Source organism: Chiloscyllium plagiosum, unplaced genomic scaffold (assembly GCF_037043375.1).
Source record: "Chiloscyllium plagiosum isolate Xiang-an unplaced genomic scaffold, Cpla_swu_hap1 HiC_scaffold_22, whole genome shotgun sequence".
Lineage (NCBI taxonomy): Eukaryota > Metazoa > Chordata > Chondrichthyes > Orectolobiformes > Hemiscylliidae > Chiloscyllium > Chiloscyllium plagiosum.
The window spans coordinates 52304038-52331783 of NW_028270160.1; the positions used below are offsets into that span (position 1 = coordinate 52304038).

General features: G+C 40.4%; 1 protein-coding gene across 9 annotated transcripts in view; it reads right to left on the reverse strand.

Annotated features, from left to right (window-relative positions):
• pcdh15b (protocadherin-related 15b) overlaps positions 1–27746 on the reverse strand; it is a 1538224-nt gene that overhangs the window by 30282 nt on the left and 1480196 nt on the right. For 5 of the 9 annotated variants that reach the window (XM_087999061.1, XM_087999058.1, XM_087999060.1 and 2 more), the window contains one exon: positions 24926–27702. The exons of 3 other annotated variants lie outside the window; for them this stretch is intronic. In XM_087999061.1, coding sequence (XP_087855187.1) covers positions 26286–27702 — 1417 coding nt within the window. In that variant the 3' untranslated portion in view covers positions 24926–26285. Of the gene's footprint in view, positions 1–24925; positions 27703–27746 lie in introns of those variants that run through there. One more of the 9 variants, XM_087999063.1, reaches the window with a different exon arrangement.

Here is a 27746-nt window from a genome sequence, read left to right on the forward strand (position 1 = left end):
AAGTCAGTGAGTTTTCATGACCAATCAATTCTGATGGAAGGTCAATGATTTGAAATGCTAACTTTGAGCTGCATTTCCTTGGAGTCATGGTGAGATAGAGTCATAGAATCATAGAGCTGTACAGCATGGAAACAGACCCTTTGGTCGAACTTGCCCATGCCGACCAGATATCCCAACCCAATCTAGTCCCACCTGCCAGCACCCGGCCCATATCCCTCCAAACCCTTCCTATTCATATACCTATCAAAATGCCTTTTAAATGTTGCAATTCTACCAGCCTCCACAACTTCCTCTGGCAGCTCATTCCATACACATACCACCCTCTGCGTGAAAAAGTTGCCCCTTAGGTCTCTTTTATATCTTTCCCCTCTCACCCTAAACCTATCCCCTCTAGTTCTGGGATCCCCCACCCCAGGGAAAAGACTTTGTCTATTTATCTTAACCATACCCTTCATGATTTTGTAAACCTCTAAGGTCACCCCTTCGCCTCCGTTGCTCCAGGGAAAACAGCCCCAGCCTGTTCAGCCTCTCCCTGTAGCTCAAATCCTCCAACCCTGGCACCATCCCAGTAAATCTTTTCTGAACCCTTTCAAGTTTCACAACATCTTTCCGATAGGAAGGAGACCAGAAATGTACGCAATATTCCAACAGTGGTCTAACCAATGTCCTGTAGAGCCGAAACATGACCTCCTAACTCCTGTACTCAGTACTCTGACCAATAAAGGAAAGCATACCAAACACCTTCTTCACTATCCTATCTACCTGTGACTCTACTTTCAAGGAGCTATGAACCTGCACTCCAAGGTCTCTTTGTTCAGCAACACTCCCTAGGACTTTACCATTAAGTGTATAAGTCCTGCTAAGATTTGCTTTCCCAAAATGCAGCACCTCACATTAATTTGAATTAAATTCCATCTGCTACTTCTCAACCCATTGGCCCATCTGATCTAGATCCTATTGTAATCTGAGGTAACCTTCTTCGCTGTCTACTTCACCACCAATTTTGGTGTAATCTGCAAACTTACTAACTACCCCTGTTATGCTCGCATCCAAATAATTTATATAAATGATAAAAAGTAGAGGATCCAGCACCGATCCTTGTGGCACTCCACTGGTCACACGTCTCCAGATCTGAAAAATAACCCTCCACCACCACCCTCTTCCACCTTTGAGCCAGTTCTGTATCCAAATGGCTAGTTCTCCCTGTATTCCATGAGACCTAACCTTGCTGACCAGTATACCATGGGGAACCTTGTCGAACGCTTTACTGAAGTCCATATAGATCACATCTACCACTCTGCCCTCATCAATCCTCTTTGTTACTTCTTCAAAAAACTCAATCAAGTTTGTGAGACATGATTTCCCGTGCACAAAGCCATGGTGACTATCCTTAATCAGTCCTTGCCTTTCCAAATACATGTACACCCTGTCCCTCAGGATTCCCTCCAACAATTTGCCCACCACCGACGTCAGGCTCACAGGTCTAAAGTTCCCTGGCTTGTCCTTACCATCTTCTTAAACAGTGGCATCACGTTAGCCAACCTCCAGTCTTCCAGCACCTCACTTGTGACTCTCGATGACAAAAATCTCAGCAAAAGGCCCAGTAATCACTTCCATAGCTTCCCACAAGGCTTTCCAACCACACTCTGCATTCAGAAGTCTTGACCAATTTCGAACAGTTCTTATTTTCATTAGGGCTTCCGAGAACTAAGTGTGGGACAAGGTTCCGTCATATGAGAAACTCAAACTTACAAGTGCCATTTGAGGACAGCATTTTCACTGGAGAAAGTGAATAACTGACAGTGTGGAAGTTACGAATCTTTAGACAGATTTTAAATGCTGTCTTAGCACAAAAATATATTTCTAGACATGTCAAATTATTTAAATGGTCAAACTATTTATATTTTTTTAAAAACTGCCTACCGGAGTCTGAGAGTTGAAAAAACATTTGTTCTCGTAATATCAAAAGCTGTTTGTTGACATAATTCTGTGTGCTGAAAATGTGTTGCTGGAAAAGCGCAGCAGGTCAGGCAGCATCCAGGGAACAGGAGAATCGACGTTTTGGGCATAAGCCCTTCCTGAAGAAGGGCTTATGCCCAAAACGTCGATTCTCCTGTTCCTTGGATGCTGCCTGACCTGCTGCGCTTTTCCAGCAACACATTTTCAGCTCTGATCTCCAGCGTCTGCAGCCCTCACTTTCTTCTCGATAATTCTGTGTGCATCATGCTCACATATAACACCTAGATGCATAGTTCCATAAGCACACACCTCACTCTATGACCTTATAACAATATCATCTCAAGTGCTCTCTCACATCCAGTACCATTAGAAAACCTGTATACACATTTTCAGTAATGTTAAATTGGGGTTGAGTAATCAAATTAGAAAGAAGAGCTGATCTAAATTGCTAACAGCTTGTTTTTCTCAATCATAAAATAATATATATCTGTGCAAGTTTGTGTTAGAACAAATATATAACATTAATGGATTTTTAAATTAAGCTTAAAAACTAACTAAATTTTAGAAAGTGAAACTAAAATTGAAGCTGAATAGATTTTGCTACTTCACAGCACTCCAAGTACTCAGTTGTTGTGAAAATGAGGTACATCACCTCCCAGAATTGAGAAGGGTAACTCCCGATAAAACAACGGCAAGGTAAATATATTTTTGACAGAAATGAAGCACTGATGTGCTTTGTAACGAGCACAGACATATTCAATAATCATATCATTATTCAATGACAATACATAGTTCATGCTGAAATTAGTAAATTGTGTGTTTTGTTTCATTAGTTATTGTGAAGAAAATTATAAAAATGGACTGTTAGACTGCCATTGTATTCCATTGTCTGTAGCCCAGTTGCTTATAATGTTTTCAGTTCATATATTGCAGTTTTAAAGCAGACCACAACATTACAAAGCTTTTTAGGTGGCAGAGTTGGATTTTCTTTAAAAATCATGCACTAGGGGAATCTATCAGATTTCTCATGCCACTAGGACAGAATGAAACTTTTAATGGGAGGCTGGAGGTTTGAGGGTGCCAGCAACTCACCCATACCTCCCATTAACGTCCTAATAAATTCAGACAGAATCAAATCTTCAATGCTAATAAAGGGAAGAGCAAAGAAAGGACCTGGGGCATGTTTGTCAACAGCTGATGGGAACATAGTGGACTCATTATTCATTAACCGCTGACGAAAAGGCGTGTATATCAGTGAGTAATCAAATTGGTGCAATTGTGCTGTGCCCTGAAGTTACCTTTACTAAAGCAGAGCAGCATGAATGCCTGAGGAGTGAGCACTTGGGTTCTTGCGTGGAGTGTGAACCAGCTGGCTCTCTGCCTGCTTCTTGCTAATAGTAAGCCCAGTCATAGCTGACATTTGCCTTTTCATAATTGCACTCTCTCTCAAGCTCCCACCTCTAGCCCAATCATGGCACCAGTAGTTGAAATTAAAAACAAAAAGTGCTGGAGAAACTCAGCAGGTCAGGGCAGCATCAATGAAGAGAGAAACAGAGCAAATAATTCAAGTCTAATATGACTTTTCCTCAGAACACCAGCACTGAATGCTAAACTCACCCCCTGGATCAAATAGGACCTTTGGTCTTAAAAATTATGTAATGTTAGCAATATTGACATGATATTGTGTCTGGAACCAGAAGTGATTGGGACGTCAAATTCCTGACTACAAATTTAAAATAAGACTCAGGAGACATGTACTACTGATTAATTGATCCTCTACAGCTAAAATAACACATTTTTATTTTTATTTACAAGGATATTTACAAAGTATCTCTTTTTCTGTTCCTTTTTGTATTTTTAACATTTCATTTCCTAATATTTAACTGGGACGACTTAATGATCTATACGTTGAAAGGACATAACTTTTTTGATTTGTCCAACTTTGGGTGTGAAACTCACATAAGCTGTTGCTGTTAACAACTTGGGTAGCACTTCTGATAAGGGATCAGAGACATTAATACGATATTTTTAAAAAATCAATAAACACATATTTGATAGAAATCATTTAAATATGCAAGAACTGAAGCTATTAACAACAACAAGGAATAAAGGTTAAAAAGGGAGATTGTGCATTAGTTGGAGGTCTTAATTTCAAGATTGCCAGCAAGACAGCTAAGAGTGAGATGAGGAAAAACATCTTTACTCAAAGAGTCATTAGAGTTTGGAACCTGTAGCCTGGGAGAGTGGTGAAGGCAGATTCTATAAGAGGTTTCAAAACAGTCCTAGATATATATACTTGAAAGTGACTAACTTAGACGGCTACAGGGAGAAGGCTGGAGAATGGGACTAGCTGTGTAGCTCTTTTGGGAGCTGGTACAGACACAATGGGTTGAATAGCCTCTTCCTGTACTGTAAAATTATATGATCCTAAATATGTTGTCTGCTGTGACCTATTTAAAAATACCTTTGAAATATTTGGATCCAACAATTACTTTGGAGACGAAGGACAAAAGTTCTGAAAATTGCTAAAAGAGTGGATTTAGTTTTGGAAGAACTGAAATATGTAAGTTATTTCAGTGCAAAAACAGGAACAGTGGAATTTGAAATTTCTATAGACATGATGAGGAAATGGAATGTATGCAGGAATGTAATTTTCCTGACTGGGGGTATTAAATGGAGGATCCAGAGCATGTAGAGATTAAAACATCCCACTTCCCTCCAAATGTATCACTTCTAGGATTTCATACAATTCCTAGAAAGTGGAAGCAGGCCATTTGGCCTATCAAGTTCACACCAAACCTCTGAAGAGCATCCCACCCTGACCTACCCCCCCTATCCCTGTAACCCTACATTTCCCTTCGTCAATCCACCTAGCCTGCTCATCCTTGGACACTATGGGCAATTTAGCATGGCCAATCCACCTAACCTGCACATCTTTGGACTGAGGGAGGAAACCGGAGCATCTAGAGGAAACTCACGCAAACACGGAGAAAAAGTTTAAATTCCACACAGATAGTCGCCCAAGAGTGGAATAGAATCCAGGTCCCTGACACTATGAGGCAGCAGTGCTAATTATTGAGCCACCATGCCAATCAGTTTCCAGAGTTTAACTTTTTCAAAAAAATGTGTGGTGAATTCCCCATGTGGGTCCTGGCACTGAGATCTTGGCATTATGGTGGTCGGCAGTGTTGCATTTCATCAGGCTTCATGAGGTTACAACTACATCTGAATGTAGTGGTATCAGTTAAACATGATGTTGTATATCTGGGTGGGGTTAATAAAAAGCTTGCTGTCTTCACATCACCTGAAAATGCTTTATTTTTGAAGATCGTTTACAAAGACCAAACCAAAAATTTAGCAAGTGACAACCATTGTGGAGATTGGGAAAAAAAATCTCTGCACAAATGATGGAGCAACACAGATTCAAAGTATCTAACTCTTTTCTGTCCCTATTGATTTAAAAAATGCCACACACTGAGCAGATTCCTACATCATCAGTGGTTTAGGAAAGATCATTTCTCATTAGTTATTTCATTTCTAATAAAATATCACAACGGCACACTTCCCACAGTTAGTCAGCTTTAAGAGTTGGCTGTTGGACACTTTGAGACAACCTTGAGATTATGAATTTGGGAGGAACATGAGCTGATGCCATTTGAAGAGGCAGCAAGATACTGTCTGGGTAAGCAAGTGAATACTAGCAATGACTCTTGTAACTTCAAAACTTCAGAATAACTGCTACTACGCCACAGCCAAGACAATGAAACTACTGGGCTGAAAATGTGTTGCTGGAAAAGCGCAGCAGGTCAGGCAGCATCCAGGTAACAGGAGAATCGACGTTTCGGGCGTAAGCCCTTCTTCAGTAAAGGGCTTATGCCTGAAATGTCGATTCTCCTGTTCCCTGGATGCTGCCTGACCTGCTGTGCTTTTCCAGCAACACATTTTCAGCTCTGATCTCCAGCATCTGTAGACCTCACTTTCTCCTCAATGAAACTACTGGGCATACTGACTGGCAAATCAATATTCTACCCAGTGCAATCTTGATAACTCAGTTGCACTCAGCAGTAGATTTTAAAAACTAAGCATTGAACTTAATAGGAATAATGTTTGTTTTTACAATAGCAAAAAGTCTCAATGTGCTGTAGAGGATTTGAGTTTGATACCAACCTTGGTGAGGCACCAGGACAAATGGTGGATATTCTTGGCTAAAGTAGTATTTTAGAAAAGTGACTTCAAGGGGAAAGCAAAGTAAAACGACAGAGACGTTTGGCAAGGAAACTCCCAAAAGTGATTTTCTTGTTCCACACTAGATTAACAGGCCCCTGTAGGCCTGCCGCAATCAGCTCTCTGGGGAAGGAAAATTAGTAACTCCAAAGCAGGTAGCAGCTGCATTGTGAGGTGTTAGTCTATGGGAGTAGTCCTGAGTTAGAGTTCAGATGTGAATGAAAGGACATCAGAGTATCTGTGAATAAAGCTTAAAATCCCTGATGGGCCAAGGGAAACTTTGAAATAGTGCAGTCATCCAGGCTGGAAAAACAAAAAGTTTCAAAGTCACTTACAGCTCATATCAAAATGAGTAAGATTTCTTGATACACTGCTTTAGGAACAGAAGTAAAGGGCCATGATACAGCTATGAATCCAAGGTCACAGACACCGGGACATTGTCAAACCAGTCATTACAGTGAGAGCAATGGGAAGACTAAAAGCCGAAGGAATCCTGGCAGAATTGAGAAAATGAAGATTGGAACTTTATTCAAGCTACACATTACAATAGGTGTTACCATATGATACAATCTACTTACATTTGTTACATTTGGGACAGGGACAACAAGTCTCAATCAGGGATATGAATGGAAAGGGTGTGGTCACCCAAGGAGCTGTAGGCCAGCACTTTGGAGCTGGAGGAGGTTGGATGGCTAATGAGGATCAAACTACAGAGGAATTTAAACCAAAGATAAGAACTTTAGAACTAAGGCATTGTTGTACTGGAGGCTAAAATAAGTCAGTAAGGGCAGGGTTAATGTGTGAATGGGATTTGCTTTAATACAAGGACACTACAATGTTGGATAAGCGCAAGTTTAAGTAGGTTAGATGATGTGATGCCAGCCAGGAAAAGACTGATATAGTCGAGAAGCAGTTGAACTATTAGAAGGCTTCTGCAGCAAATGATTTGAGGCAAGAACAGAATTAGGTGACATTCAAGAGGTTGAAGTAGGAAGTCTTCGCAATGGTGAAGATAATTGGTCAGAAGCTCACATTGAGGTCAAAAATAGTACCAATGGTCTGGTTCAATGTCAGACAACTGCCAGGGAAGCAGTTGGAATCAGTGGGCAGAGGGCAAAACCTATGTCAGGAACCAAAGACAATGCTAGGTGTGAGAAAAGCAGTCTGACAAAGAGGCAATGGGAGAGTAAAGAAAGGTGGCGGTGAGATAGAGCTGAGTGTTATCAGTTTTCACGTGGAATATTGGTTGTGATTCCTATACTGGAGGTTAATTACTGATATTTTTAGAAAAGATGTGAGTTCAGACCAGTGTCATGGATTCAATTCCAATAGCAGCTAAGATGATCACGAAGGTCTTGCCTTCTCAAGTTCACCCCATACCTAAGGGTAAACTCACTTTCAGTCATCTCTCTCTCGAAGGAGACTGCAGCCCAATGCTCATCTGGCCTATGGTAATTTCCACTTTCTTTCTCCATTTTTACTATTTGAAAATAAATCTTGAAAAGTTAGCACCAGTAAATAATTATTCGGCCTGGATTTTCTAATAGACAGGGGATTATTTTGGCAGCGTGGATGGGAAACATGCCTCAGGACCCTACGGAACCCCTAATGTAACATACTCCAAAGGGAATCACCCAGGAATTTGAAGATTCCACTGTGATATTCCTCAGTGATATTCCTCTGGAACTGTCCATTTAGTTCATAGAATTTTGAGGGTTCTGTTGCAATTAATTAAATAGTTACACTGGAAACATTACACAATAAAAACCTAGTCTAGCTCCTGAGTTGTCATTAAACTGACCCATCCAACCCCCACTCCAACTTATTACAGACACCCTCTAACTACATCACCTGCAGACTCCTCCGACCCATTGAACCCTGACCCAATATTACCCCCACCACCTCTCCCTCACACACAGGCGCAGGCTTGCTGCAGTGCTCTAGTGAAGCTCAGTGCAAATTGGAAGAAAAACACCTAATTTTCCACTTGGGGACTCTGCAGTCTTCTGTTCTCAATATCGAGTTCAATAAGTTGAAGGCTTAAGCTCTATCATGCCCATACCCAAACCCCACACACCAAGCCTTGATATCTCATGGTCTGCTATTACACATAACCCATTGTTAGTCGCTAACATTCCTGATGGAAGACTTTTGCCTGAAACGTCGAGTCTCCTGCTGTTTGGATGCTGCCTGATCTGCTGTGCTTTTCCAGGACCACACTCTCGACACTAATCTCCAGCATCCGCATTTCTCACTTTTGCCTAGTCCGCATTAATAGCTATTCACCCTTCCAGCCAGATCATTATCCACTTCTTTGTCTGTCCAACTGTTCTCTCTCTTTGGGCTTTATTCCCACTTCTTGTTTACTCCTAACCCACCCTATCTTCTGAATATTAACCAACATATTCGAGAGGTACCATCAGTTTTAAGGAAGGGTCACTCGATCTGAAACATTAACTCTGATTTCTCTCCACATATGCCGCCAGACCAGCTGAGCTTTTCCAAAATTTCTGATTTTGTTTCTGATTTACAGAATCCTCAGATCTTAAGTTTTTTTTTATTACCCGGCTTTCTCAGTTGGGAGCTACAATCTCCTCCCCGGGACTTGACAAGATCCAACCCTTCCCCATTGTTGATCCTGAATCCAACAACTTCCACCTCCCCAACACTGGATCTGCACATTCATTCCCCTGCCCCTCTGGCACCTGACACCCATCTTCGCCCTCACGACTGAACCCAAATTCTTCCTGCCACATCAGAACCCAAAACTCATCACATTCCCCCCCACCGACCCTCAGATATGATATCTCCTATCCACCTTAAACACTGCATCACTTACCCAGATGCTTTACTCCACATTGTGCACTGGCAACCTACCCCCTAACACCATACTCCTCTGACACCCTACTGTCTACCTTCCTGGCACCCTGACCTCACACTTACCTTACCTTACTTCCCAGGAACTGTCAAAGTGGCTTTCTGAAATGGACATCTACATCTACATCTACATCTACATCTACATCACAGAACAGGGCAACTGACTGCTGTTAGAAAAGGTAGACGTGGTTTGCATTTCCCCAACTTTGTGGGGAAGCAATGGTCTAGTGGTAATATCACTAGACTGATAATCCAGAGACACGGTAATGTTCTGGACACGCAGCTTTGAATCCCTCCATTGGCAGAATTTAATAAAAATCTGGAATTAAAAGTCTGATGATGACCAAGAAACCATTGTTGATTGCAACTGATGTCTTTTAGAAAGGGGAACTGCCATCTTTACCTGGTTTGGCCTACATGTGACTCCAGATCTATAGCAATGTGTCTCTGCTCCCCTCTGGGATGGGCAATAAATGTTGGCCTATCCAGTGATGTACTCATCCCATGAGTAAATAAAAAGAAAGTGTCACTCTCTGAGGCACCTGTAAGTTTTCAAGTGTACTCTGCATTTCCAAAACATCCCAAATTGACGCATGGAGCTCTTTCTTAATGTGATAAAGGAATGGAATGGCTATCACAGTGTGACTAATACTTGGAAAATCTAGCCTCTTAATCCTTCTCTCTGAAATCACTTTTAAAGAAATCGCTGCAGAGACTTTAAATGAACAATGGGAAGTTAGTGACTCAAGTGAAGACTTTCACTTTCTTTTTGGTAACTTACCAAGGGTTTGGTTTACTGAGCTATACATAACCAAGTCAATATCTGATATATTTTTACACTTGAGCACAGGAAGGGATTACTGGCTAATGTCGAAGGTTCCAGCAATCTGCACAGCAATAGTGCCCTTGGAAGTGTGATTCTGTTCCTGGAACTCTAAAGTTTAGTGCAGAACTGCTTCATGACACAGCACAGATGAAAAAAAATGGTCACAATTAATCTGGAAAGCCACAAGTTGAAATAGTGGAGAAAAATAAGAAATAGGACAGATTTGAGGATCAATGTTTTGATTCAGTAACTGGAACAGTAGCAGGAAAGCTGAGATATTACAAAGCCATTTTAAAAAAAGATGTGGGAAATCAAATAACAAATAAAAGCAGTAAGAAATACCGAGCCAAATTTGAATGTTTTTAATGAAGTATTGGATAAACTGTGTGTGTATGTGTTTAAATATACACATATTTAAATGGTCAATATTGAAATCTTAATTTATTATTAATGGAGCACTTTTCAGAATAAATTACTATTTTTGCAAATAATCCCCTCTCTCCGCTGCATGGATCTGGTAATTGCAAGTCCCAAGAACAGACCAAAGAAGAAAGTGCCTAATCTACCCAATCCTTCCTCACAGGGTGGCAGGACTCTGGGAGAGAAGTGCAACTAAAATGTGAGGAGAATCCCACCAAATAAATGTCCTACTCTATACATGTACAAATAACTATCCAATGAGAGGCTACCAATGGGCACACATAACCTTAATTTATACAATTAACAGATTCTTTATCCCTTTCTTAAATTAAACATCACAAATAATATTCACAAAAAAATTCAAATGAAATAAGAATGTATGAAATGTGAGTAAAAGTAGACCATTCAGCCCCTGTACCATTAAATATCATAAAACCATAGAATCCCTACAGTGTGAAAGCAAGCCATTTGGACCATTGAGTCCATACTGACCCCCCAAAGAGCATCCCATCAGACCCACCCACACTGCCCCATCCTAAGGACCAATCCACCAAAACCGCACATCTATGGACTGTGGGGGGAAACCGGAGTACCTATCCTCCTCCCTGCCTGTACTGCAAATCTCATCACTCCATTCCTCAGATTCCTCTCCCTCAGATACCCAATCACTCCTTGTCTAGTGCCCAGTCTTCTACACATGTTCCAAGATCCAGACCTGTGTTCCTCATGGAGCTGTCGAGTCCACAAGAGCATCCCATTCCCACCTCAAATTCAATTCTATATTTCCAGACTGACTGTGAGATACAGAGTCAAGAATGTAGTGCTGAAAAAGCACAGGTCAGGCAAAATCCGAGGAGCAGGGGCATTGACGTTTTGGGCATTAGCCCTTCATCAGGAAGGAGGCTTATGGGCCACGGGGCTGAGAGATAAATGGGACGGGGTGGGGCTGGGGATAAGATAGCTGAGAATGCAATAGGTAGATGAAGGTGGGGGAGAAAATGGCAGGTTGGAGAGGAGGGTGGAGCAGATAAGTGGGAAAGACGATGGATAGGTCAAGAGGGTTGTGCTGAGTTGGAGGCTTGGGACTGGGGTAAGGTGGGGGAGGGGAAGTGACAAAACTGGTGAAATCCACAATAATCCCATTTGGTTACATGGCCACAAGGCTGAAGATGAGGCATTCTTCCTCCAGGAGTTGGGTGGTTAAGCTTTGGCAATGGAGAAGGCCAAGGACTTGCATGGCCTTGCTGAAGTGGGAGGAGGAGTTGAAGTGTTCAGCCACAGGGCGGCGGGGTTGGTTGGTGCAGGTGGCCCAGAGATGTTCTGTGAAATGATTCACAAGTTGGTGTCCTGTCTCCCCAACATAGAGGAGACCATATCGGGTGCAACGGACACAATAGATAACGTGTGTGGAAGTACAGATGAATCTCTGACAGATATGGAAAGATCCTTTGGGGCCTTGGAACAGACCCCAACACTAGTTATATATTACCATCCCCACCCCTATCAGTGTTTTGGAGAGACATTCCCTCCACGACTCCCTTGTCAGATTCACGCCCCCCAACCAGCCCACACCCCACTCCCGGCACCTTCCCATGCCACCACATGAAGTGCAAAACTTGCGCACACCTCTCCCATCACCTCCATCCAAGGCCCCAAAGGATCCTTCAACATCAGTCAGAGATTGTTTCACAGAACATCTTTGGGGCACCTGCACCAACTAACCTCACCATCCCATGGCTGAACACTTCAACTCCCCCTCCCACTCCACCAAGGAGATGCAGGTCCTGTGCCTCCTCAATTGCCAAATCCTAACCAACTGACACCTGGAGAAAGAAAGTCTTATCTTCAGCCTTGGGACTCTGCAACCATACAGGATTAATGTGGATTTCAAAAGCTTCTTCATTTCCCCTCTGCCAAACTTATCCCAGTCCCAAGCCTCCAACTCGGCACCACCCTCTTGACCTGTCCATTGTCTTTCTCATCTGTCCGCTCCACCCGCCTGTCCAATCTATCACTTTCTCCCCACCCCTCATCTACCTGTTGCATTCTCAGCTACTTTCCCCCCAGCCCGACCCCACTCCCATTTATCTCTCAAGTCCCCGGCCTACTAGTTTTATTCCTGATGAAGGGCTTATGGCCAAAGCGTCGATTTTCCTGCTCCTCAGATGTGCAGCACCACACTCTTGACTGATCTCCAGCATCTGCAGTCCTCACTTTCTCCTGACTGTGAGAAAAAGCGCAGTCAAACACCAGCTATGTCAAAGATTTTGTTTTAGTGAAATATGTCTGGAAACCAACCTGACCACACAAAATACGTCAATACTTTATTCTAAAACCATAAATAAGGAATGGGATTTATTTCTAAACAAAAATGGACAATTTGTTGCTCACATTTTCCCTTCTTAACAAAACCATAAATGAATTTGAAACAATAAATTACTTATAACTATGACTTGCTTTACATTCAAAGTCTGTTTTTCAAGTTAGATGCAAAATGCTAATATTGGTGCAATGCTGGAAATTACCAAGGATCCTTGTTCTTCCAAACACCTGACTTCTACCAACCTGATGGACAAGGGCATCAATATGTGGAATCACCAGTGCCTACAAGATCCTCCGTGTGTCACATCAGATCACATTGGAACTAAATTTATATTTCTGTACTGTCTCTGGGTAAAAAACTTGCTTGCAGTAGGATTGGATTGCAATGATCCAAGAAGCCAGCTCAACAGCTTCTCAAGTACAATTGGCAGTAGGCACTACTACCTCCATCCCATCAGATAAAAATGAAATGCAAAACAAAAAAAATCTATAAAAATGGACTCGCAACCTTAAAACTGAAAATGGATAAAAATTTCAATAGATATTTGTGGGAATGCAAAGAGGATCACAGTCAGCGAGAAATGAAAAGCACTGCCTTAAAGGAGGTTCAAAAAGGAAACAGAAAAGCAGAACTGCTTCTCTTCAAAGTATTTTTTTTAAACATGGGAAAGGCTGCACCAAGTTTTCTGCAATTGTCTGGGTAAATGATTCAAATTAAAGAGGAAGGTAGAGATTAGTGACAAAATTATCACTCAGGAATATTTCAATATTCAGAGGACAACAGGACCAGATGGAATCCATTCAATAACAATTAAGTAAATGATGGTTGCATCAGGGAGAGCTGTAGTTGAAGCTTCTTACACTTCATTGAAGGTCTGGGTATTACTAAAAAATTTAGGAATCAGATAATGAGATTTCAATTTAGGCAAGAAAAAACATCATAAGAATGAATGTGGGATTTGAAGGTCCATTAGCTTGTCATCTACACAACAAAATACATTGAAGCCCATCATTAAGTAAGTGACTCAAGCACAACTAACAAGAGTAAAGGTAATAATTTCAGGTCAGTTGAGGCTTATGAAAGACAGATTGTTCTTAACAAATTTACTGGAACTGTTTGGGGACAGAACAGGTTTTGCACATGTTACCAACATTTACTTTCAAATAACATTGTTTCCATGGTTTTTGGAAGAACAGTGGCAAAACAGGTTATAGATTGGATAGAAAAAAGAAATCAATAGCATTAGCACTATGTGATGATATTAGGGACCTCATTGCTCTGAATATCTTTTTAATGTCCAATATACAGAAGCTGTTAGTACTCCACATGGTCTCCTCCACATGAATTACATCGTTCTGCACTGCTAACATATCCCTATATTCTATTCTCCCATGATATATTAAGACTCCCTATATATACGTTAGTGCCACCTACTTGAGCCACTCCACATAGCAAGAAATCCATATTCACACCATGCTTAGGAAAGAAATTCCTCCTAAATTCTTTGTTTCATTTGCAACCATATCCTATTTGTTCTGAATTCACTCAAACTGGAATTAAGTTTACTAAATCTGAACTATTAAACCCATACAATAATTTAAAAGACTCATATCAGGTCTCTTAATCTTGCAGCTAACATTTACCCCAAGTAATCATCAGGTAATGTCAATTTTCTAAACAAAGCCTAATCATTTTCACGTGCCCCTTACCAACGGTACCATTAAAGGTCAAGGAAGTTACCACTGTGGCTGCAGCATCACCACGTAGATGGTAATGTTTTAACTTGGACAATAAGATGCATGGACAATGAAAGTAACTCTGTCAACATCATCTAAACCCAAGAGCAAATATAAATAATCAAGCAAAGCATTAGATTACATTGATGAATACCATATGGTGATGGGACAGTCAGCATAAAGCTGTAAATAATCAGACTGATTTTATAAGCTACTGGGCTGAATTTTACAGGTTGTGCAGAAGCAGAAGTGGGTGGACCCATACACTAAGGTGGCAACATGCATGCCAAAACCCACCCCCGCTATAATTTTACAAGCAACAAGAACGGCATCAGTTGGACTTCACATGCAAATCCAGTGGAGACTTTCAATTGTGCAGCTTAAACCCAGTCAAGAGCCACAACCAGCTGGCACTGATTTAACAGGCAGCAGGAGAGGGTGAAACTCAGCATGCTACCTGGCAGCTTTAATCTTGTGGGTGACTGGAGGATTAAAGCAATGGGAAATAGAAAGGAGGACAGGCAGGCCTGGGCCTCTTCCCAGGTCCCTGGAGACAGTTGGAAGCCCTCCCTCCCACAGTTTTGTTGCCCCATGTCCTCCCTCTTGTGTCCAATTCCCCCCATCACTGGTATTGGTCATCCTGACCTCAGCAAAATCTCAGATGTGCTTCAATGTCCAGGTCTATTGTTGAATGTTGCTTCCTGGACCAACCTACAACATCAGCAGTGGCCATTGCTCCTGTTGGAACTCCTGGTGTGCAGAGCTACCAGCCTCTCACTGAAAGGTAGCTCTATGAGTTAGGACCACCTGCTGCAGAGAGATGGAAAGACAGGCATTGAAATTCAATACTAACTAAAGAGCCCTAGTCATTAAAATGGGGCAAGCTGGCAGTGTAACCTCAACATTGACCCTGGAGTACAGAGAGCCCATGCCCCCAGTCTATATCCAGCCCAATATTCCTAGGATTTTCGTTTATGCTGATTTGCATTTTGGGAAGAGACATTGAAGTGTCACATTTCTAACTTTTTCTCATTACTGGCTGCTCTTTTATTATGCCTTGACTATCAAATGCAGCCTAATAGCACTCTATCTGGGCACCTAGTTTTCAAAAGTTAACTTTTGTTTATATCAGTGTATTTCAAGCTTCTAAAAAAAACCGCCCTCCTTAATCTTTGCTTTTCCTCTACATTTTATGAAGTGTTTTGAGATAACTATCTGTATGTGAGAAGAGAAACTCCCATCAAATCCTCTAGCTTTAATAAGCTGCATATAAAGCCTTGACATATTGCATCTCAGTATGCATTTAGTCGTAGCATAGTTCATGTGGAACACTGTTAATATTGACATTAGGTTGTTAATCACATTCTAATAAGCTCCATCTTATAGATAAGTTATTTCTTTGTTGGGGGCCTGACCAACTGGTAACTAATTCACAACATTTGGTTGGCTGTAAATGTTCTCTGAAGTGGTGGAGTTTAACTTTGAGATGTACAACCATTTGTTTCTCCTCCTTCATGGGGAAACAAGGGACAGGCAATCAATATGACCTTGTCAGTGTCATCCGTATCACGAAAATGCATGCTCTAAATCCGGATGATACTCAAACCAGCCAGTTTTAACTGACTGGCACCACAGACTTTTTATGAAGGTAGAACAGAGGAGAGGGTCAAATATGAAAGTGCTTAAGTTGTTGACTTAAAAAAAATGAGTTTACAGAATTGACTGAGCTGGATTTAAAGGACGGTTTACCGTAAGAAGTGCCAGTAAAGCTCAAGAACTAACAGAATTTCACACTAAGATCAAGTTAAATTGTGGTCTCAGTCGCTGTGATGAAATTACAGGAAGAAGAAGAGGTGGCTGGAGTGATTTCTTCATTGAAACACTATGGCTGGGCAAAGGAATAAAAGAAAGTAAGTTTTGGATCAAATGAAATTCTTTTTTGATGAACTGGATGTGGATTTGTAGGTGCTGGTGTTGGAGAGGGGTAGACAAAATTAAAAATCACAACAACCTGATGAAGAAGCAGCGCTTTGAAAGCTAATGATTCCAAATAAACCTGTTGGACTATTACATGGTGTTGTGTGAATTTTAACATTTTTGAGAATGTAAGACTTCTACCAAGAGCCAAATGAAACTAAAAATAACAAACAAATCCTACCTGACTCGTATTCCTGCTTTTAAAATTCAAACCAGTAAATACAGATTCTGGCTCCTGTACCACAAAATAAAAGTATGAACATGGATTTATACATCAAGTCATGTTAGAGAGGAGATGATGGCACTCCAGAAATCCAGGCAAACACTCTCGGATATAGGTTCAAATCCTTCCACTGCCCTGTTGGAACTTAACACCAACTATTCAATTTGGTATTGAAGCTAGTCTCAGTAATAGTGAGCATGAAACAAGCACTAATTGCCATAAAAACTCATTTGGTTCGATGATGGGAAATCTTCAACTCTTACCTGGTCTCTACATGAGACTCCAGGCATACATCAATTGTCTGGACTCTTAGTTGCCCTCTGAAATGGTCTAACAAGCCACTCTGCTCAAGTAGAGGTAGAGCAACAAATCCATGCCTTGCTGGTGACACCCAAATTCCATCAAAGTATTATTGCAAAAATCCACTCCAAACTCAAATGCGAAATTAATGATAGAAACAAGATTTTGTTCTAAGCTTCTAAAGATTACTCCCTTGCAATTTCACAAGTTTCTATTGAGGAATTCTGTAATCTCTGGCTTAGATATCCTGGCAGCCAGACTGTCATTATTGGAGAAGTGTATGGGACCCTGCAGAATCTCCACCTTAGCATAGCAGACTCCAGAGAAACTGCCCAGGAAATTGGATTTTCCTTTGAGCAATTCTTGTATTTCTGCAAACCTCCAGAAGTCTCAATTTAAATCAGAGATTTCAGAGGGCTCCAGGAAAATTAGACTACTAAATACATTGCATGAGTATTTAACACACCCCCAATCACACCATCCTCAAACTATTTATATTTTGCAGACTCAGACCCAATATCTCTGGTTTCAGGATTTGATTACTCCAGGATTACCCCTGAGACCTGACACGCCGTCTCAATTCCCATCCCCCAACATAGCAAGTAACACCACTGAACCCCCACACCCCCTCCTGGACTTCACCTGACATATCCCGCCAAACCCTGCTGGAGCTGACTCAGCTTGACCTGAAGCCCCCAAGACATGATCCAACTCAACCCCCAGCATCTCCCCACCCCTGCCAGAACTGAACCCCCCAGACCCTGTCCCACATGCTCTGACCTATCCTAAACACTGCACCCCTTACCTTGTCACGTTGCTAATCAGGAGAAACTGAGGACTGCAGATGCTGGAGAGTCAGAGTCGAAAAGTGTGGCACTTGAAATCCACAGCAAATCAGTCAGCATCCGAGGAGCAGGAGACTCGACGTTTCAGACATAAGCCCTTCATTCCTGCCCGAAACATTGACTCTCCTGCTCCTCAGATGTCGCCTGACCAGCTGTGTTTTTCCAGCACCATACTCTCGACCACCATACTTCACACTCATCTGGCATCCTACATATCCCCTCCACAGCTGGCACCTTTCTCAGTTTACATGGTAGCTGGGCAGTCTAACCACCAGACATTCCACTTAACTGACTCCCTATCCCTTCCCACCTATTGCCCCATCACTCTATCATCACACTTAGCTGATGTACTTGCCTCTTGAGAGCAGCTGTAAATAGCTGTCAGGACCTTTATATTTCAGAATACAGAGGCAGCTGACTGCTGAGGAAAGAGCATGGTGTGTCTTCCCCGAACATTACAAAAGAACTGTCAGAATGGAAACACAGCTCTACATTTTATTGCTGTACATTGGTTAGGTCACTTTTGAAGTATTGTGTGCAATTCTGGTCTCCTTCCTTGATGTTGTTGTGAAACTTGAAAGAGTTGAGAAAAGATTTACAAGGATTTTGCCAGGATTGGAGGGTTTGAGCCAAAGGGAGAGGCTGAGTAGAGTGGGACTGTTTTCCCTGCAGTGTTGGAGGCTGAGGGGTGACCTTAAAGAGGTTCATAAAATCATAAGGGGCATGGATAGGGTAAATAGGCAAGGTCTTTTCCCTGGGCTGTGGGAGTCCAGAACGAGAGGGCATAGGTTTAGGGTGAGAGGGGAAAGATATAAAAGAGACCTTAGGGCAACCTTTTCACGCAGAGGTTGGTGCGTGTATGGAATGAGCTGCCAGGAGAAGTGGTGGAGGCTGGCACAATTACAACATTTAAAAAGCATCTGGATGGGTATATAAATAGGAAGGGCTTAGAGGGATATGGGCAAAATACTGGCAAGTGGAACTAGATTAATTTAGGATATCTGGTCGGCATGGACGAATTGAACCGAAGGGTCTGTTTCCGTGCTGCACAACTCTATGACTCTATTTGGATTGGAGTCTTATTTCTGAAGGAGCCCTAATTGGAATCTTCTCTCAGAAAGGTTGAGCTCCTTACTTTTGTTAAAAATAAAGGGTCAAGCAGCAAGTTGTGAGAGATTGTGACTCCCAGGAAATTCCAGCTTCAAACATTTCGCATAAAGTCTACTCATACTTTATCTTCATCACAGAATGATTGAGTGTTGCAGAAAAGAAGGTAGCTATTCTGGGCATTCTGCCCTGCACACTTCTGCCATTGAGCTACCAAATTAGATCCACTTTATAACCCTGTGAATACTTTCCTCCAGGTAAGTACTATTATGGATCAGACTAGACCCCCACAGAGAAGGTAGCCTAGGCACTAACATTTCTTACTTTGAGCATAAATGTAACATGCTGGCTCAGGATGCAATGTGATTGGTCAAACTATTTGATGTTAAGCAAAACACAATTTACTTAAATCTTGTAGTTAAAACACAACAAAAGAAAGAAGAATTTAGAATAATTTAACTCTATTGGAAAACTTAACAGAATAATAGACACAGTAACTTTTACTAATTAACTATTCCAATATAATAACATCCCATAGACACAGCCCTCAGCAAAATGGCAAATTCAGAAAATAGATTTGTCTCACAGGTAACCCAACAGCAGAGAGAACCACAGCTTCTAACTGTAACCAAGAGGGGGAAAACACAGCTTCTACTTCTTCAAAACTCTAGCAGCTTCTGCCCTGTTGAGACTCCAACAGCAACTGCTTAAAGCTAAATGTAAAAATTAAAAATAAACTATAAATCCTGGCCTGTGAGAACTGGCCACACCCATCCAGGCAGCTTCTATTGTTCCAACTTTAAAAAGAAACCCAAGGCCTCCCAAGCTGTTTAGTATTTGATCTTCACTAGCCAGCTTTTCACCTTTTCCTTATAACCTCTTCAAAAGAAAACCAGGACAAAATAACCTGTTAAAGCCACAGCGTTGTCACATTATCAAATTGTTATTTGAAAATTACTACTGATCTGTTTCCATGACTTATTCTAGGCAATGTAATCCCAACTTGCCATGTAAAAATATGTTTCCTCAATTCACTCATGTTTTTTTTACCAGTCATCTTAAATCTGTGGCTTCTGCTTACCATCGTGTCAGCCACTCGAAACAGTTTCTGCTTATTTACTATATGAAAGCTGCTTATGATTTTGAACACATTTATCAAATGTCTTCTTAATCTTCTGCACTCTTAACTGGACTGGCTCAACTTCTAAACATCTTTTCATAAGTGAAGGCCCTCACAGCCCTGGTACCATTCCAGTCGATCTCTTCTGCACTCTATATGTTTCAAGATGAATATCTGTCATATAGCAAAAAGACATACTGTACTGTGACTTATAAGGAAGAACAAGAAGTGTATGCATATTGTACAGGACTGTTCTGAAGCTGTCCTGATAAGTTGGGAAACAGAATAAAATAGAAATGTAAAGCATACATAAAGGTCAAATTATGAAAAGTAAATGAACATAAAATATTAGCAACAACACCACCTACTCAAGAAAACTCAAACAAGTTGATTTTCTTTTTGTTGCCAAAGTAGTGATTGAAAGCATTTTGCTCATAATTAAATTGACATTCCATGAATGCATGTGGAATTAAGGTTGAATGGATATAATTTCTTGTGAGTAGGTAATAGAAAAAACATTTTTGAAGCCAATTTTATCCAGGTTATGATATTTAGGCAGTGTTTGTCAAGATGATTATACTGAATTAATCTATCAATGTCATTATATGGCAGCAATAAATTAACATTTCAAATGTTCTGCTTAAATCAGCAAAATGGAAATATGAAATTAATGAATGGCACTTACTTTTAATCATTTTAATAGTATCTATTCCATAACGTTGTATGTTAAATAATGTCAGTTCTGAGCCAACTTGACAAGGAAAAGGTACATAGAAACTGCAGCTTTTCTTTTGTTACATATAGGAATTTTGTTGACACATGAATGACCTTAGAGAATATGCTGAACAAAATCTCTCCAAATGCAACTCTTCAAATCTGATTGCTTGGACTTGCTAACTTCACAATCAACTTTGGAGAATTACACCTGAGTACAGTTCAGATAGAAACTGGAGTAGGCCATTCGGCTCCATGAGCTTGTTGTGCAATTCAATTAGATTACCGTCATGTTTACCTCAGCTCTATTTACATAATGTTTGTGGTATATCCCTTGATGCCACCTTCTGACAAAAAAAACTACCTATTATAGTCCTGATAGTTTCAAATGATCAAACACATATTCCCTTTTCAAACAGCCAGTTCCAGAATTCCACAATTAATTGTGGGAAAACGTGTACTCTAATTATACTCACAATTTGTCAAGTTGTCATTTTAAGGTTGTGCTCTTTATTTTGGATTCCCAAAGAAGAGAACATGATTGACTGAAGAGAGTTTTTATCTGCAGAGGAGCCTCTGTTTGGGCCAGTGGGATGTTAGAGAGCTTTTAAAAAACTGAATTCTGAACCTAATCCAGTTTGAGAAACGAGGGAGTGAGTAAACACAGAACTACAGACCTAGGAGCCTGATGTCACCAAAAAGGAAAATGCTAGAATCAATTGAAGGATGCAATAACTGGATACTTTTGACAAACTCAACATAGATGTATGAATGGAAATGTATGTTGGATATACCTGTTGAATCTTTTGGCCCCAAGTAGATAAAGGGGAACCAGCGGATGCTATAATTGAATTTTCAGAGCACTTTTAATAATATTCCAGCAGAATGTTCATAAAAAAAATCAGAGTAGATGGGATAGACATAATATGTTGGCATAGATTGAGCACTGGCTAATGGAAAGAAAGTACACAGTAGGCATAAACAGCTGTCAGTAATGCACACCACAGGATGAGTGTTTGAATTCCAGTTGTTCACATCCATACCAATGATTTGATTTGTGGGCCAAATATAACATTTCCAAGTTGCACGAAACTAGGCAGGAATGTGTGTTGTGATGATGCTGCAGTTGGCATTCAAGTTGACTTGGGCTGTCTGAGTGAGTGGACAAGAACTTGGCAGATGAAGTATAATTCCATTAGGCAGAAGATACAGAAGCTTGAACACACGCATCAGCAGGTTCAAGAACAGCTTCTTCACTGCTGTTGTTAGACTGATGAATGGACTTTCTAACTTCAAATAATGCTGGTCTTGCTAATTTTGATCTTGCTAATTCCTGATGAAGGGCTCATGCCCGAAACATCGATTCTCCTGTTCCTTGGATGCTGCCTGACCTGCTGCGCTTTTCCAGCAACACATTTTCAGCTCTGATCTCCAGCATCTGCAGTCCTCACTTTCTCCTAATTTTGATCTTGCCTAGCACATACTCTGTGCGATGTAACTTGCATGCCTCTGTTTAGTTTTGTTTTCACCCTCTGATCTGTACGTCCTTGCTTACTATGATCTGTCTATACTGCTTGCAAACAAAGCTATTCACTGTACTTAGCTACATGTGACACTCAATAACTCAATAACGTGGATTTGGTGGTGGTGGTGGTGGTGGGGGGGTGGTCCATTTTTGTAGGACGCTCGGTGGTGTAGCGTTCTCCCAAAATGATGAAAGACTGATGAGTGTTCATGTCCAAAAGGACTTGAGTGTCTTTATTCATAAGTTATTGACAGCTAATGAATAGGTGCAACAAGCAAAAAGGAAGGCAAATGGTACATTAGCTTTTAATGCAAGAGATATGAGCATAGACTAAAGATGATTTGCTTCAGTTCTGTGGAGCCATGGTTAGACCATTCGTGGAGTACCTTGGTCTCTACACCTCAAGGAGGATGCACTTTGCATGGTTGGAGTATACTGGAGATTCTGCAGACCAATTCCTGGGATGGTGGGATGTCTTGTGAGGGCCTATATTCTCCAGAGTTTAGAACAAGATGCGATCTAATTGAAACTTACAAAATGTTTAAAGGGCTACACAGGGTAAATATAGAGAGGCTGCTTCTTCTGGCTGAGTGTGTCGATAATTTAGGGTCAAAGTCTTAGAACAAGGAACAGCTATTTAGGATGTTGATGAGGAGGAATATCGTTTTTTTAACACATTCTCAAGAATGATAAATAAAAAAGCTGTAAGTAAATACAGAGAAACTTTTAAAGAGTTCAGACAAATGTTCAAGGAAATACTTTACAACCTGCTCTTCTTAACTCATTTTAACTCTATTGGCTTCAACACAATTCGCCACCTCAAACATTGGGAAGGGAAAGAGATAATAGAATAGAAAAGCAATTGCAAGAAATTGTGTAGGGTGGAAAATATGGGAGTCAAAAAATTTCACCTGAATTAACCATTATTTTTATAAATTACATGTTTTTCAGCCATTGGTGTAATGAGGAGCTTACGACTTTGAAAAGAAACAAGCCCATTATGATGTGTGAAAGCTCTGGCAATTATCACAGTCTTGTCCAACTCCTTTGTTAGTTATCCAGAGTGAAAGCCACAATGTTCAATTACAAAATATAAAACAGTTATCTTTTTTATAGCTGTAAGAAATCAGATGGCTGGAGGGATGATCGAGGCTAATAGAAGTGAGGATACTCCTCACGTTCCATAGGACTACACCCACGCCTGACTCAGAGGAAGTTCACAAAAAAAAACAAATTTGCCTCCTCTAATTTCTCCCAACTCTGGTAAAGCACCCACGAGCAAAAGGAAAGCTACAGTGGAGACTCATTTCATTAACTCATGACTTTTAGAAATAAAAGGTGAGGACCCCGCACCCAGACTCCTCAGAGCTCGAAATTGGTGAATTTCATGAGCAGAACCTTCTGAAGGTGGCAGGTATGAAAGCAGGAAAACAACCTAATTGGGTAGGACAGTAACCTCACAGAATCCCATCACTTTCTCCCCTTGGTCCTCCTTAAGTCCTGAATTGGAAGGTCAAAGCCCACTCTTCCCATCCCACTGCCAAGTGAGGCCCTTAAGTGAGCAACTAATGACTCATTAAAGACGCCTTCTTTCTTGGGTGGTGATTGGCTGGCAGCTCTTGCTGCATGGTTTGCTTCTGATTCCTTCCTTTAGAGAGAAATATACTGCACGATTGGTGGAAGAACTGATGGGTCATGCTATGATTTATCAGGTCATCACTTTTTCAGTAAGCAAGTAAGAGACATCCACTGACGCCAGAAAACCCTGGCCAAAATGTCACTCACCTGGCAGAAATGTGTGGCTTGAGACTTGTACAAGATTCCTTGGATTTTAGCCCATTCCTCATATTGTTTACACTTGGATATGGGGCTTGGGGTGAGATAGGGCTTGAGGGTGGGATGCGGGGCGGTGTGGATCGTAAAATTAATTGCAAAATGCATTTATGCTGCGATTGTACCAATGTGATTCTATACTTAATATATTGTCTTAAACATTATTTAAAAAAAATACTAGTCAGATTGGAATTCTTGTTAATGTGTCACACATCTATGACTGTTTTCACTTTAGTCACAGATACATTAATCCAATTTGAAAAGAATATGTCACTCTAGATTAACAAAAATAAATTCAGAGAATGAAATTCCATTTTTAACAAATCATCAGAGATGTTTGTTCTACTCCCTGAGTACCAGTTCCAACAACAAACTTTATTTGAAATTTCCAATTTCCACGAGTTCTTTGGTAGTCAACGTCAGAGAAACTGCACCCCCCCCAAAACCCCTCCCCCCACTCCCCCGTATTTTGCAACTTCTCTCCAATTATTAAAAAAAATCACCAGAAACTGACTCAGGACAAGTGTAGAATGCATAGTATTCTGTCACCAAGCATGTATTGCTTTTAAGGTAATAACTGCACATTTTAGAACCTTATAAATTATTCCAAAAATTTAACAATCACAACATGACAGATTTTGAATAGCAGAGCTTTTTTTTCTATCAAAGTCAATGATTTATGATGGTGAAAGTTAATAATGTGAACCCATTGAAGTATTGCTTAATCATCACCTCCTTGCTAAAGGAGGGAATAGTGCAATGATTGTGCATTCTAATTGTGTGCTTTGTAAGAAAATATTATTCAGCACTCATTACATAAATATTCATGAAAGGAGTCACCACATCCACACTGAATAATAAAATTAAAGCAAAAGTCTAGCAGATACAAGAAAGATGAAATAACACACAATGAGGTTTTAAGATGTTATTTATCAGCTAGTTGTAATTTTTGTACTACATGATACCAGAAAAATGGAATGAATGAGTTCAGCAGTATATGACGTATTTTAAATAAAGAAATATTGTTATTGCTTTTAATATTTTAAACAGTTTCTTAATATATACCAAGTGTAATAGTTATCTAAAATCAAATATTTATATTTGACTAATGTGCTAAATCAAAAGTAATCAAAATAGTTTAGAAAGTACAAACATAATAATAAAACCTAAATGTTAGTGGCTTACTGTAATTTCCTGTAGTCATTAATCTAGGTAAATTCTCCAAACTGTAAAAAAATCTGTATAGCTAAGTAACTGCAGTTAATTTTAAATGAAATCCATCATAAGAATTTCTGCTCAAATGTTTAATGTGGCTTCTTCTACATATTCATTCGGCAGAGTTGTATATCATTTGACTGATCATTTCAAACACAGCATGACTTTGAGATCTGCAGTAAACAGTATCAAAATCCTATGCAAATGATTACTTTAGATTCCATAGCAAGACATGTCTAAGGTGATAAAAAAATTATTAAAAAATTAAAATGGGATATCAAAGGTTTAGTGCAGATTTAAATCATCACTCATCTGAAACCTGCCATTATGAAGCTAACTTGTTTGTCCATCTGGAAGCTAAAACCTTTAACTGGAGGCATCTAACACTCTTTTCCCTTTTGAGTAAAATTATTGGAGCATGAACTATGAGCTAGGAATGGCTGGCACGGTGTGCTTATGCTGTGCACAGTTTGCCAGCCACATTATATAAACAACATACGTAAATTAAGATATAAAAGAACAAGCAAAGCTTGTTTAATGGATGGCAAGCAATTCTTAAGAGACAAAGCAATTTCAAATCAAACATCTGGATGAGGTGAAAGTCATTTACTAAACTGGCAGAATGCCCTCCATCCTGCTCTCCCAAAGTTACACACAGTGAAAGGAGAGATAGATGCTGAAACACTTCTTGGCCCAGAAGTTGCTGCTACATAACCTAGAACATGATTTAAAAGGAATGAATCAATTAAACAGGTCCTACAGGGCTCAGGCAACAGACAGTTATTCAAAGTGCAACTCAATTAAAATGAATTTGATACTAAATTAAAACATATGATATAGGAAGACATCAGCACTTTGATCAACCTATTAATGGTTGTCATTCATTGTTGCTTTTATCCTTTGTTTTATATTTTAATTCATTCTTATGATACCATTAACCAGATGCTGCGGAAATGTGATTAAATGCTGCATCAGTAAAACATCAGGCTATATATGTATGCCACAGTTATTAGCTTAAATTAAAAAGTGCAGGTTATGAATAGTGAAACAGCAGTTAGACATTAAAACAGGCTGGAGTGTGATGGGAAACGTTTTTCACGTTCCTGCACAACAGACTGCAAGCTATTCTGCCCGTTCAAACTTGGCCCAGATACCAACTCAGTCCCTTGTCCTTCTGACTCAGCTGTAGATTTCACTTTGATTTGTTTATACACAAAACTGTTCTTATCTATTTGACTCTGCATGTTGGCAACAGATTTTTCAATCTCCGCTAGATTTGGGATACGTTTCAATATTCCTTTCAATTCTCTTGTTGGAGCTCGATTCTGAGGAACAGATGATGATGAAGCAGCAAGTTCAGGAACAGGTGCAGGCTGTTGTGAATGGCGTAAAGAGGGAAGAGTGATACGTAATGTGTGAGGAGGGGGGAGAGGAGGAAGGGGTGGTGGTGAGGGAGGAGGAGGGTAATGAGAAGTTGGCAGGGAATGATAAGGCAAAATTGAAGGGAATGGAGGAAGGGGTGGTGGAGGAGGAGCAACGGTCAGAGGTTCTGGAATGTTCTCCAACAGTTCACTGCCTAACTCCATTGAGCTGCATATCTGTGTGAATAAGCTGCAGTCACTGTCACTCTGTACAGAAGGAGATGTTGCTTTCCCATTTACGGGAGAAGAAACTTCTTCTAAGATGTCAGAATGAATAGAGTTAATGGGAGGTAGTGAACGTAATTCAGAATCCAAAGTCAGAGAAATAGAAGCAAGGGAAGAGGAAGAATCATGATGACGATGATGATGATGCGATGGTGTAGATATTGACGACTTTTGAGGGATTGCAGCCACACTTCTGCTCTTTGAGGGGAAATTTCCGCTCATTAGGGAGTCTTGAATTTTGATATGATTCTTTTTCCGTAAAGCTTGTTGTTCAAACTGCCTTGCTTGTTCTTTAACAGTTAGTTTAATATTGTCACCTTTAACAGTAGAATTTGTGTTGTTCAATTGACTTGCAGTCCTTCCCTCTTCTCCTTTCAACATTTTCCTTTGCCACTGCATAGGATCCAAAATCCCTGGTCTATGAAGGACATTGTACATTTGATGCCCGTGAATGCGAGAGGGCAATGTCCATGCTCGATGACCTCCCTCAGTTGGAGTCTTTAGTAATGCCTCTTTCAATGTTATTCTTCTAGGTGAAGACTTGGCTAAAACTGATTCCATTTTATGACAGGACATATCGCAATTTTCGGGAGGTAAAAATATGTTGGGATTATATATGGGATTCCGTGTTGTTAATGGGTTCTCATCTGATAAATAGGTGATATTACTTTCAGACTTGGGTAGACTATTTTTCAATGTTCCATTAACAGTGGACTGTTTATGAGCCTCAATAGCACGGGAAGCAAATGCGCTTAAAAGCTTTTGCCGGTCTCCATCTTCAAAAACAGACTTTTTTCCCCTGCTTTGTTGAAAATGATAGAGAAGAGAAAGACTTGAAAGGAAAGAAGATAATCAGGTGTAAGGAAATATGTTAGA